The sequence below is a fragment of the Neoarius graeffei genome, chromosome 21 (assembly GCF_027579695.1).
Source record: "Neoarius graeffei isolate fNeoGra1 chromosome 21, fNeoGra1.pri, whole genome shotgun sequence".
Taxonomy (NCBI): domain Eukaryota; kingdom Metazoa; phylum Chordata; class Actinopteri; order Siluriformes; family Ariidae; genus Neoarius; species Neoarius graeffei.
In genome coordinates this window covers 41,037,007-41,051,308 of record NC_083589.1, presented here as the reverse complement: position 1 = coordinate 41,051,308, position 14,302 = coordinate 41,037,007, and the positions used below count along the sequence as shown (strand labels likewise).

At 42.4% G+C, this 14,302-nt stretch overlaps 1 protein-coding gene across 5 annotated transcripts in view; it reads right to left on the bottom strand.

Moving 5' to 3' along the window:
• Positions 1-218: 218 nt before the first annotated feature.
• The window catches only part of LOC132869744 (zinc finger protein 271-like), a 46,500-nt gene continuing 32,416 nt past the window's right edge, over positions 219-14,302 (bottom strand). For 4 of the 5 annotated variants that reach the window (XM_060903124.1, XM_060903122.1, XM_060903123.1 and 1 more), the window contains 6 exons: positions 12,327-12,422; positions 12,097-12,207; positions 8,596-8,716; positions 7,716-8,397; positions 7,562-7,617; positions 2,064-4,122 (listed from right to left, as the gene is read on the bottom strand). In XM_060903124.1, the coding sequence (XP_060759107.1) occupies positions 2,069-4,122; positions 7,562-7,617; positions 7,716-8,397; positions 8,596-8,716; positions 12,097-12,207; positions 12,327-12,422 (3,120 nt within the window). In that variant the 3' untranslated portion in view covers positions 2,064-2,068. Of the gene's footprint in view, positions 648-2,063; positions 4,123-7,561; positions 7,618-7,715; positions 8,398-8,595; positions 8,717-12,096; positions 12,208-12,326; positions 12,423-14,302 lie in introns of those variants that run through there. The other variant, XM_060903126.1, reaches the window with a different exon arrangement.

The following is a 14,302-nucleotide window of genomic DNA, read 5'->3' as shown; positions in this document are numbered from 1 at the left end:
GCAGACACAGGGAGAACATGCAAACTCCACACAGAAAGGCTCCCGCCGGCCACTGGGCTCGAACTCAGAACCTTCTTGTTGTGAGGCAACAATGCTAACCACACCACCATGCCCCCCCACATTCAAACCACATTAAACAATTTAAATTTAATGGAACTCAGCTGTAAAGCTTCAATTACAAATGCATAAATGCAAATAAGTAAAAAATAAAAATTGTACACATTCATTTTCAGAATCTGCTTTAGCCAGAGCAGGGTGAATCCAGAGCCTATCCTGGTAGCACTGGGTGCAATGCTGAAGAATTCACTCTAGATAGTATGCCTGTCCATTACAGGGAAATGTGACCTTCCAAACAAGCAGTAACCCAAGCTCAAGATTGAACCAAGGACCCCTGAGGCAGCAACACTACCCAATACACCAATATACCACCAGCATAAACATTTCAGTTCCTTACAGTTTCAGGTTACACAGTTCAACTCCTGAGCTCTGGTTACAGTCTGTGGAGTTTTGGAGGTTCTTTATGCCCATATGGTTTTCCTACAAGTTCTCCGCTCTCCCCAAAACATCCATGTAGGCAGATTGGCGACTCTAAATTGCCCCTAGAGGAGGATATATTCCTGCCTCGCGATAGACTCCGTTCCAGTGTGCTGTAGGACAGGATAAAACAGTGAAGAAATATGAATGAACGAATGACTTCTGCCTGAAACCACACTCTTGAACTTAGTCTTCAAAGGGTGTTGTGCTCCATTTCTGACTAATTTAAACATCCATCATGTGATCATTTGTATCCAGTGCCATCTCTGTATCGCTTTTACTCACAAACACAAAAGGATTTATAAGGTTTGCAAATATGTGATAAAACTGCAAAGGTGATAATGTCATTAGGATACCGCTTTATACAATGATGATGCACCAGTAATGCTTTTCTACATTTGTAGTATTTATGATCATTATATAATTTACATAGATACATGATGTCCATAGGGTGGCACGGTGGTGTAGTGGTTAGCACTGTCGCCTCACAGGAAGAAGGTTCTGAGTTTGAGCCCAGTGGCTGACAGCGGCCTTTCCGTATGGAGTTTGCATGTTCTCCCCCTGTCTGTGTGGGTTTCCTCCGGGTGCGCTGGTTTCCCCCACAGTCCAAAGACATGGAGGTTAGGTTAATTGGTGGCCCTAAATTGACTGTAGGTGTGAATGGTTGTTTGTCTCTGTGTCAGCCCTGCAATGATCTGGCAACTTGTCCAGGGTGTACCCCGCCTCTTACCCATCGTCAGCTGGGATAGGCTCCAGCTTGCCTGCGACCCTGCACAGGATAAGCGGCTACAGATGATGGATGAACAATACTGTATGTATATGCACAATATCTCAGTTGACTTCTCCGGTTTTCAAGAATTTTCCCAACAGGATGTTTGAATAATTTCTACATGTAGTAGGAAATGCAGATAATTACAATAACTGACATTATTTGTAAATATAATGCATTTCCTGCATAGACCCAATTCTGTTCCATTCATACGATTATTTATATATATGATGTAATTGTGAATGTATTATAAAAGCTACAGAGGCAGAATAGAGCATATAGGAGATTTTATTTTTCTTTCAAAATAACTTGTAAATTATCCTTTTTTTCACAATTCAGGAATTGTGTAGTGTCAACTTTAAGTGTAATTATTTTGTGTTGCATGCATCAAGCTTTTTATAATTACAATATAATCATGATAGTGGATGGGGGGGGGGGGGGGGGGGGGGGGCACATTGCCGAGTTCAAAACTTAATTTCAAGTTATAATCAGTTTTATATCGTCAATGTTTGAAAAGTAGAAACCATCAGAAGGAAACTTCTAATATATATATTAAACTTCTAATATATATCTAATATATTATCTTGAGGATGAATAAAGTTTGTCTGAGTCTTTCAAGCATCTACAATAAAACACATCCTATTCTGCAGCTAAAGGAGACATAAAGAAAACCAGGTAGCAACCCGAGATGCATTATATATGGCTGTGGGTCTTTAAAGGTCTGAGTGTATCTGGGACAAAAGACTCAGAATCCAAGATGTTTAATTAAAGCTGTTTCTTTGGCAAGAGACATTGACTTCTCTGGTGCACCTTTAAAGGATGTGCCTGATTAAAAGCCTTTCCACAGTCACATTTGAATGGCCTTTCCTGCGTATGCACGAACATGTGTCTTTTTAAGTGTGTACTGCAAACAAAGGCTCTTTTACAAATGCTGCACGTGTAAGGCCGCTCTCCTGTATGTATTCGCATGTGGACGTTCAGGTAACACGTCTGCGTGAAGGTCTTCGAGCATAGTATGCACCGAAAGGGCCGCTCTCCGGTATGATAGCGCATGTGTTTCGCAACCTCACCATTGGTCAAGAAGGTCTTGCCACATTTAGAGCAGCTGTACGGCCTCTCTCCCGTGTGGGTCCGGTGGTGTCTGTGCAGCGCAGATGCTCGGAAGAACATCTTCCCGCAGAACTCGCAGGGAACGCTCGCTCCTGTCGTATGCTTGAGCAAATGGCTACGGAGAGCGTAATGTGTTTTAAAGCGATTTTTACACTGAGGACAAGTGTACGGTCGTTCCGTTTTGTGGGACACTGAGTGCCTCTGCAGACTGATGTTGCTGCTGAAGCATTTCCCACACTCCTCACAGAGGAAAGGTTTGTCACCAGAGTGAATTTTTGCATGTGTGGCGAGTGCACTGCGCTGTTTGAAGCTCTTCGAGCAATGAGAACACTGGTAAGGCCGCTCCTCATTATGCGTCTTCATGTGTTTAACTATAGCCTTGAGGTCTGTGTGAGTTTTATCACACTTAGAACACTGGTAGGGTCCTCTGAAATCATGGACGTTGAGGTAGTGCTCCCTCAGGGAATCGAGACGCTCGAGAGTCTCGGAGCACAAAGTGCAGGGATGCTTGCTCTCCTTCTCATGCACCAATGTATGCTTTGATAATTCACTTTGACTCAGACAGTACTTACCACAGTGGGAACACTGCAGCGGGTCCTCCCCCCAGTGAATTTGCGTATGCTTCTGGACATCAAGCACCGTCTTGAACAAAGCATCACATTTCACACACTTGAAGCATCGCTCACTTCTGGCACAAATTTGCTTATGCTTTATTAGTGTATAAGTGTCTTTAAATTTCTTCTCACACTGACCGCAGGTCAGAAATGAATCGGTCTTTGTGGATTGACCAGCATTCTCCTGTTGTTCTTGCTCATCCGAGCATAAGGTTTCTTGAAGTGAAAGATCTGGAGAGACACCGATGCCAGACTCCGATGTGTCAGACTCTTGCTCTTTGGAAAGGCGCTGTGCTGAACCCATGCACTGACTTTTTCCTTCACAAACATCTTCGTGTTTTTTGAGATTATAGGAATACTTGAAGCCTTCGCCGCATTGAGAGCACTTATGAGGATGATTAGATGAAGGGGATCTTAAGTAACGTCTTGAGTGCGAGTTGACCGGAACTGAGCTTGAACTATGTGTGGGCTCTGATACATCACTCACAGCAAGCTTCTCTACAGACATCAGGGAGCTGGGCTGAATTCCAGAGCCAATACTTATGACCGAGTCTGAACTTAAACATTCTGCTTTCTCACTAGATTTGGCTGAGTTGTGGAGATCCTGACACACAGTTCCTGAATCATCCACCTTGATTTCTACACTTCCATCCTCTGTGACTTCACCCTTTCTCTGGTACACCACCACATAATCTCTATGTGCACACATACGCTGCTGATGTCTCCTCAAATCAAAGGTGTACCTGAAGGTCTTACCGCAATACCGGCATACAAAAGGACGATCCACTGTATGAGACACCTGATGTCTTCTCATATCTGAGCTTCGAGTGAATGTCTTGCCACAAGTGGGGCATGTTTTACAGACCGGTACTCCTCTGTAGGACCGAACTTTACTGTCAGGGCTTTTCTGGGTTTCTGATTCATTATGTGCACTCACAATGTCCTGAAGGTCCTTTCCTTCTTCAGCCACACAAAGTCGCTTGTATTCTTCTGGATGATAAACAGTGAGGTGGTGGTGTAGCTGGATCTCCTCACCATCCTGGAAGGAACAAAGAGAGCAGCCATATTCCCCAGATGCCCTTTTCACGACTGTATCTAGGAAACATGCAAAGATTGGAAACACAAGCATTGATTTTAGTAAGGTAACTCATGCAATACAGTACAGGGATAGACAAAACCCAAGGTTTTTATTCAACATAACTGCTATATTTGAGACTAATACATCATCACCAGTGTTTACCTGTCATCTATTAAAGCAGAGAATCAGAAATATTAATTCGATGTGTCAGTTTGTTAGCACAGGAAGCAAAAATGAGCAAAAATACATTTATCCATATAATAAATAGGCTAGCTTTAGTATCAGGTCTACAGTTAGAGATTTTCTGAGCAAGCCATGGGGACAAGAGCATCGAAGCATTCACTTACCTGGTGGCTTTACATGTCAAATCAGTTTTATTTGTATTACTATTGTAGGGGGGCTGCCATGCCGTAGCCATAGTACCCACAATTCCCTGCTTCACTTTATGGCCCATCTTCTCCCCTTCCACTGTTACAGCATTGAACACAACAATCCCTGTACTCGATGCCATGTTCTATCTCCGCCCATTCTTCTGACTCCCTGTAATGGTATTGGATACAGAGATGATACCGGATACCAAATACAGTGACGTCACAACTGTGCTTTAAAACCCGCGGCGGAATCGAAATTCTTTCTCTCTGGCGGTGGATCCCCATGCGTGAAAGAGACGTCGTTGTATCTGTGCTAAAGAGGAACAAAGAACGTGCTATTGATACCGGACCTTTAGCCAAAGTTCAATATATTTGATCTTCGCATAGTTGTAATAATAACTGAACCAGTGAGTTACTGCAGCCCACGCAGTATTTTAAAGAGAAAAGGCGACCGGATCCCTTTTCCCTTTCGCAGCGTCGACAAACTACAAGCAAGATTCCTTCCAGATCATCGGACGACCGATGGGACACCGAAGATCTTCAGCTGACGAGCTGTAAAAGCAAAAGGAACAGAACTGTTTTCTCCCTGGACCTGCGCTCCGCGCTGTCTTCAGATAACAGACGGCGCACTTTCAATCGCCAAGCAAGAGCAATCTCAAGTAAGGCTGGCATCTGGGCAATTGTTAGTCTTAGCTGTGGCTAGTTAATGCGAAGAGTGTTGTTTATTTGAATTCATTCATGGTTTAAATGTATGCATTTTGATTCACATGACAGTCGGTTTTAGACCGCGTGTTGTTTGATTTGCTTTGTTTACCATTCATATTAGTTAGATCATGCACGCATTCTCGTTCTCTCTCTCTCTTTTTAACTCCCTCCGCCACGCTACACCCCTCAACGTTGGGATTTCAGGATTAGCTAAGGGTTGGGTAGAAGTTTGGGTTTAAGGCCTAGTTGAGACTAGCGCTTGAGTTACAGATCTTTTGTTACTCTCCCTCGTGCGCTCTCATTGTTGCCCATCCCCCCCTTTAGGCGGCGCCTAGCACAAAGGCCCATGCACTATATTCACATACCACACCCATCTCCCACACACGCGCTGCACACAGCCTCGTTCCCTCACTCCCCTCCTCTTTGTCGTGCGCCTGCACACGCTGTCTCTCCCTAGCTCCTCCTCATCTCATTAGTGCGCAGCTGCGCACACGCACGCCTACACTCACACACACAGACACACAAACACGTGATTTTCCCTCTCACATTTTAACATTCACTCGCCCCTACACTGTAACACTTGCATATAGCCCATTACTTCTGATCACCATTAGTGCCTTGGTTATCATCATATTCACTGCTGATTTCACATCCTGTTTACTGCTGGTTATTGTTCTACTTACTACTGACTATTGCTTTATACACTACTGATTATTACTTGTATACATTGTATCACCATTTATATTGAAGTATTCCTTGGCTGCTATTGTTGCTATATCTGATCAGTATTAGTTTGCTAATTCATGTCAGCTATTTCAATAAATGGTACCTTTGGAGTAAACTGTCCTGTCTATTGCTACAATATTCACTGAGTGCCAACCTCTGCCAAACAAGTATTCTAATTGCCTTCGCCCATTTGGTTGTTATATGAATGTTATAGATCTAGAGTAAACGTATTATATTAGAGCTACAATATTCACAGCATCACCACTAAGTTATTCCATTGATTTTAATAGTTTAGCTATAAACTATTACACACTTGAATTAATGATTAATGAATTTGAGACTGATCCCTTTTTGCATGAGACTGACTCGATAAACCTATTGCACCTACACTATGTTAACAATAGACATTGTTGCAAAGTATCTTTACAGAAATATATAAAGTCCAGATATAAATTTTAAACATATGAATTTATAAAATTATCCCTGATGAGCAAGCCTGAGGCGATGCTGTGACTACGGCAAGGAAAAACTCCCTGAGACGACATGAGGAAGAAACCTTGAAAAGAACCAGACTCAAAAGGGGAACCCATCTACATTTGGGTGATAACAGAGAGCGCAATTATAACTAACTCGCTTTTATAACTGTGTCCTAATAGTCACAAAGTACAACTGTGTAACCAGGAAATTCATTATAGTTTTAACATGAAGTCTATTTTGTTGAAGTTATCAACTCTTTACTGATGGAGATCTCATCTCATTACCTCTAGCCACTTTATCCTGTTCTACAGGGTCGCAGGCAAGCTGGAGCCTATCCCAGCTGACTACGGGCGAAAGGCGGGGTACACCCTGGACAAGTCGCCAGGTCATCACAGGGCTGACACATAGACACAGACAACCATTCACACTCACACCTACAGTCAATTTAGAGTCACCAGTTAACCTAACCTGCATGTCTTTGGACTGTGGGGGAAACCGGAGCACCCGGAGGAAACCCACGCGGACACGGGGAGAACATGCAAACTCCACACAGAAAGGCCCTCGCCGGCCATGGGGCTCGAACCCGGACCTTCTTGCTGTGAGGTGACAGCGCTAACCACTACACCACCGTGCCGCCCCACTGATGGAGATTTGAGTGCAAAACTGTTCATGGCAACTACAGTCTGAAAGTTATCATGACAATTGTAGTCCTCAGCCATCATAACAAAAGCGTTTGTATTAATTGTCCAAAGCCATCTTCTAAATGTAATACGTTTCACCTCCTACAATGATTTTTCACCGAAGAGCACAAGAGGTTGTACCAGCAGCTCCGTATACCATACTCGTAAGTGAAACCTTCTCAAGCTCTCAGGCTGCTTTCATGCTCGACATTTTTTTTCTTGAACTGCCAGCACACATTGTAATCTCATGGGAATGGAATCCTCAAATATAGAAAATCATTCTTATTTTTGTTGTTCATAGCTCTAGACAGATAAGCTAGCTGGTACAATTGGCAGAAGTAACAATATTATTATGATTACACTGTGCATGTTACATGAGCCACCTTCTTTTATTAGTATAAAAGTGCTGTAGAAGCAGGCTCATATTTGTTATCTTAACCCAAGCATTGTTATGACCAAATGGTTATAAGTATGAAGAGTGATCAAATGCTTCTTACATGTCTTCTTTAACTTTGGAACAATGCTGGAAATGCCATTTTTGAATCTTGTAGGCCTGCACAGAATAGGTAAAGAAAAAAAGGTCACCAGAAAAAGTATGTATGTTTCTTTTTCAAAAAATGCAAGGTGATGATTATTATTATTATGCCATACTTGTTAATTGATGCAGCTGGAACCATAACTTTTTTCTCTTCCCGCTTCTTCCTGCACATTGTTTTATTTTGGGGATCTTTCTTTTGCCGGCCTTGACCTCGTTTTGGTGCTCCAGGATTAAAAGTCTTATAACACTGTCTACCAGAAAGGTCAAGCCTTTCCAGTTTAACAAAAGGTTGTTTAATCATGCACAGGCTAATCAAATCTGTTGCTTCCTTCTGATTCGTCACCATTCCCTTCTCTTCTTGAGTTAGGGATTCCTGTCTCCCATCAACAGCTTCCATGTCCACAATACTCACTTCGACAGGATCTTGCTTTTCAGATCTCTCATCCAAATCAGTGTCCACAGTGCACAAGTCCATAGATTCAATCTCTTCATAAACAACTTCACTGGAATTTTTAGTGTCTGCTGGACCATATTCTTTGGTCTCTTGTGCATCATATTGTATGCTACCATCATTTTCCTCAGACGTGCTCGTCTCCAGCTCATTCTCAATGTATTGGGTAATAACCACCGATTCCACCTGGACCTCTTGGCAATATGAAGGGACGTCGTCAAGCACCAACTCTGACTGTGTGCTTAGAGGCGTCTGTTCTCTGAGAAAAATTTGTGCTAATCGAGGACTGCCAAGACAGGAAAGTATGCAATCAGCAGCAGCAGTGGACCATGACTGTGTAGTTTCTGAAAAGAGGAATTAAAGATAAAAATGTAAATATCTGGGAAAAAAACAAACACAAAAACTCAACAACAGTTTTAAAAAGAAAGCTTTTTTAAATCTAATTTTCACCCTTGCTATATAAAATATATAGGGTCTTGACCAAGCCAAACAAGAGAAAAAGTCAGTTTCAGGTCAAAAAAATGGGGGGGGGGGGGGATCACCTTTCATTTCTACATTGGTTTCTCTTTGGTATTTAAGAAGGTTTCTCATTTGCTGAGGTTGTGAGAGAGACTGAAAACATTCCTCCATGACTGAAGGGGCAGTGCTGAGCATATGGGCAGCCTGGAAGGGGGGAAAAAGATGGAAAACAATAAAAATATAGTCAAAGCCAGGAAAGTTTAATCCGCTTCTTAATTAACTGGGCTTTGCTCAGCCTTTTAAATTATTTTCCATATCTTTTATTATGAGTGAATGCATGTATAAAAAGGGGTTTACACAGTTCACCTGGCATGCATGCTGATCATCTGCACTTTATCCTCATAGTCACTGTTTCAGTTAAAATTCCAGTGAGTCACAACACCAACTGGAACAATAGTCAGTCTATCACTGACTATGTATTTGTTTTCCAACATGACGTTATTCTTCAGAAAAACGCAATAGCCATCTCATCCCTGGGCTATGACCCAGTGGTAATAAATGCAATCAGTACAATTTAGGAATTCATTTTTTTTTGTGAAATGATATTTAATTCTATGGAGTGTGTGTATTATGTTATGAATAAGTGTGTTATTAGATTGTGCAGTGCAATCTATTGTTGAGGAAAATATCCACATGATAATCAGTGGTGAAAACCTCAGTGTCCTCATCTCATCTCATTATCTCTAGCCGCTTTATCCTTCTACAGGGTCGCAGGCAAGCTGGAGCCTATCCCAGCTGACTACGGGCGAAAGGCGGGGTACACCCTGGACAAGTCGCCAGGTCATCACAGGGCTGACACAGACAACCATTCACACCTACGGTCAATTTAGAGTCACCAGTTAACCTAACCTACATGTCTTTGGACTGTGGGGGAAACCGGAGCACCCGGAGGAAACCCACGCGGACACGGGGAGAACATGCAAACTCCACACAGAAAGGCCCTCGCCGGCCCCGGGGCTCGAACCCAGGACCTTCTTGCTGTGAGGCGACAGCGCTAACCACTACACCACCGTGCCGCCCACCTCAGTGTCCTCTTAGTGAAAATACCACATCCTATTACTGATGCTTGCTCCATGTTGCCTCATGCTCCCTTTCTATGTAAAATCAATCAATTCCACTCACCCTTTTCCATGAAAAAATAGCAGCCTCTTTATTTAAATGTCTACAATATTTTTGTAGACATTTTCTACAGTACAGCGCAATGTCTATGTATTAAAGGAACAGTCCACCGTACTTCCATAATGAAATATGTTCTTCTCTGAATTGAGTGAAGGTATCAATGCGCTGTCGAAGCGCGCAGAAGGTGTTAGTACGCCTGTCATTATAGTGCGGACTTTCCATAGCATAGAAAATCGCCACGTTTCAATTTGTATAACTGAACTTTGTTTCATGTCACTGGTCATATAAACCTATGTAAACAGGAAAAACGTGGAAGAGTTTGGTCACATCTAACTACAGCCCCAAAAAATACCATTGGCCATGCTGAGCCTAGCTACATTGCTAACAGGAGTAACAGCGCGTCTGACTGACTGGGAGGTCGCGCAAAGCTCGGAGAGGTACGGATCAGCTCGTCTCAATTCAGAGAAGAACATATTTCATTATGGAAGTACGGTGGACTGTTCCTTTAAAGCCACAGAGCTTTAAATTCCTGAACTTTCCACCAACAGAACACAACATGTCCAAGTTCACACTATTTATAGGCTTTTTGTTCTTAAGATACTGAAGTTTGGCTTGAACCCACTTGAGTCAAGGGATCAATCAAATAGGTCATTAATTATAAGAACGCAATATAACAGTTTGTGATTTCGACCACGATCGCAACATAACAAAAATCACATACCCCACTGTGAGAACCCCTGGTCTAACCTACAGTGCCTTACATAAGTATTCACAAAGCACTATGTTTGGCAGAACAATCAACCCTGCTCACCACCAAGATGGCCATTCCCACAGTGAAACATGGTGGTGGTCGCATCATGTTGCATCAATGCCTTTCATCAGAAGCCACTGGCAAACTGGTCAGGGTTGAGAGTTTGGGCAAAATGGATGGAAAAGACTTGAGACTGTGAGACTGGTGCGGAGGTTCGCCTTCCAACAAGACAATGACCGTGAGAATTCTGTTAAAGCTGAGCTGGAATGGTTCAAAACTAATGCTATGTTCACACTGCAAGGCTTAATGCTCAATTCCGATTTTTTTTGTGAAATCCGATTTTTTTGTGAGGTCATTCACATTAACAAATATATGCGACTTGTATGTGATCCTCAGTATGAACGAAAAGCGACCTAAAAGTGTTCCGCATGCGCATTGCAGGATACGACGACGTCACACGCAGTGAGCATGGCCAGTGTTTACGGAAGTAAAACCGCCCGGTTGCGGTATGATCCATCCAATCTAGCTTGAATAGCTGTATCCCCCCAAATGGAAATCAGCTCCCTAACCTCTGCGTCCTTCCATTGAGAAGATTCAGAACCTTCACAGCCCGAAGCGTCCCTCACATTGATGTCATGCGCAGGGGCGCAGATACGTTTTTTGAACTGGGAGGGACAAAGCTGCCAGCAAACCAACCCCAACCCCGATATGCCTGTCAAACTTGTTGTGGGTTACCATAGCAACCAAGCTCGAGCTCGCAACCTGTGCAGTCTGCGCAGCTCAACCAACCGAATATCAGTCTTTGTTTTATGTGAGTTGTTGCAACTATGTATATACTGCTGTGCACCTCAATAAACCGAATGGTAATTAGTCTTTTGATTTTTCCGTGAGGTTTGCCTTATGCAAAGAAAGACAGCATAGACGTTTTTTCCTCCCTATAAGTGGGGGGGACCGAACGAGGTGAATTTAAATCTGGGTGGGACGAGTCCCACCCTCTATCTGCGCCCGTGATTATGCGCCATGTTGTTGTAACTTTTTTTGAGAGACCCGCCGCCTACTTCAGTGCAGAATAGTGACGTTTGTGGCTTGTTGATGACGTGTAAGACGGATGAATGCGACCTGGCGGTTCAGACTGAAGTCGCATATGAAAAGAGCGGATAGGAATCGGAATTAGGACCACATATCCAAACGGCCTGGGTCGGATTTGAAAAAAATCGGATCTGTGTCGTTCATATTGTCAATAAAAGATCGGATACAGGTCACATATGGGCGAAAAGATCGGATTTGAGTCACTTCAGCCTGCAGTGTGAACGTAGCCTAAGATTATGAATGTGTTCGAATGGCACCATCAAGGCCACCTCTTTTCCTAACAAGACAAACAGATGAGGAAAAACCATAAACGTCTTGGACAGAGCCCTAAACTGAAAAGCTGGCACTTTCTACAATGCAGATCTAATTCATTCCCTGCAGTTGTGATTTGATCTCGGCTAATTGCTTAAACAGCACTGATGCAAAATAATTGATCATACCCATTTACATGACGAACCTACCCAAGAGCTTCATATTAAAATGAACGTATGGACTTGCTATTTCTTGTCTCATCAGCACAAAATAAAGACTATTTGATTCTACTACGATGATACTGTCTTCATACCTCCTCCATAGTAGGCTGTGGGAGAGCATTTTCTAGCCTGGACAGGAACAGCCACATCAGCTTCTGTAACGCCATATTGAACTTTGCACCATACTCCAAGGGATATACATCCTTTAAAATAAAATTATTCAAGATATGTTTTCATGTACAAAAAGCAGTATATCAGTCTCGTAAATAGAAAACTGTATCTTTTACAAATATTACAAATGTTCCGATAATGCACATCTGACCTTAAAGAAGATGCTTCTCTCAGCTGGGTCCTTCATTAAAATCTGCACCAGAGCCACAAAGTTTGCTCCAGATTCTTCCACATGAGCATCACCAGACTAGAACAAAGAAAATTAAAAAAATATAACCAGGCTAGGGCGGCACGGTGGTGTAGTGGTTAGCGCTGTCGCCTCACAGCAAGAAGGTCCTGGGTTCGAGCCCCGGGGCCGGCGAGGGCCTTTCTGTGTGGAGTTTGCATGTTCTCCCCGTGTCCGCGTGGGTTTCCTCCGGGTGCTCCGGTTTCCCCCACGGTCCAAAGACATGCAGGTTAGGTTAACTGGTGACTCTAAATTGACCGTAGGTGTGAATGTGAGTGTGAATGGTTGTCTGTGTCTATGTGTCAGCCCTGTGATGACCTGGCGACTTGTCCAGGGTGTACCCCGCCTTTCGCCCGTAGTCAGCTGGGATAGGCTCCAGCTTGCCTGCGACCCTGTAGAAGGATAAAGCGGCTAGAGATAATGAGATGAGATAACCAGGCTAAAGCATGGACTCATGACTCAAACATTCAAAGTACCGTATTTTTCGGACTATAAGTCGCACTTTTTTTCATGGTTCGGCTGGCAATGCGACTTATACTCCGGTGCGACGTATATATGTTTTTTTTTTTTCACCGCGGAATAACTGGAGCTGATGCTGAGTCTGACGACAGCCACGCAGAAGAAGAGGAAACGGCGCTTCATCTGCCGCTGGAGTTGGCAGAGTTGTTCAGATGCGACACCGAGGATGAGGAATTCAATGGATTTGCTGATTTGGAGTGAAATCATCAGCTTGATAAACTTGATTGACCTGTGTTTTATTATTAATGATAGGCCTATAGTTATTTAAATAAGTTATGTAGTGATTTTAGGCAGTGCTTAATTTGTGAAGTGGGAGGTCCCGGAACGCAGGAGGTGGGTGGGTCCGGCGACTCAAAAAAAAAAAAAAAGGTGGGGGGTGGTTTACTATAACTTTACACACATGCGCTTATTGTGTGTGTATAATAATAATAATATCAGACATTATGATCTTAGAAAACGCTTTAGTGACAAACAGTTACAGACAGTAATATGTTGTGATATTATATTATAAAATATTAATTTTTATTAGTCTATATATTAAATTATATATTACATTTATCTTCTAAAATAACAGACTGTACTCATCACAACCGGTTTATTTCACCATTGGAGATCAGATCACACAAGACATGAGTTAAATGACTCATTTTAAGGATTTAAGTAGGGGATTTAAAAGCGGTTGTTGTTTTTTTTTTTCACTAGACGGTTGTTTTTACTACCGTACCCGTCTTTGGAGATGATAGCCTACTTGACCTCTGATTTGATGAAATAAAATTCGACAAAAATGAAGAATGACACTCCTCGATGATGACTACAGCTTTAATAACAAAGATGAAAGAGCCATGGGGCGATAATAAGCCCTACCGGTAAAAATATTCTAAAAGCAAACTGATTAATGCATCAGTAATAGGCTACTAATATTAATTATAATAATAATAATATAGGCTATTAGTAATAACGATAGTGATAGTATTAAAGATAGTAGTAGATATTTAAAATAATCAGACTAGGCTACTTACAGGGCAAAGGGCGCGTTATCACTGCTCAGCTGTTCGTTTATTAAATAAACAATGCAGTCGCGCAGTAACCACGCGCCGCTTATCAGATACAATCACAGATTCTATGGATAGAATAACCCTTCAAAAAAGTGCGACTTATAGTCCGGTGCGACGTATATATGTTTTTTTCGTCTTCATAATGCATTTTTTGGCTGATGTGACTTAAACTCCGGAGCGACGTATAGTCCGGAAAATACGGTAATAGCTTATACAATGCTAAACTGGTAGCTGAAACACTAAAGCAGCTGAATTCAAGAACTAAACATAACTTGGTTCATTGGCTATATTTTATGTAAAATTTTGAAAATCTTTCAGCTGAACTGT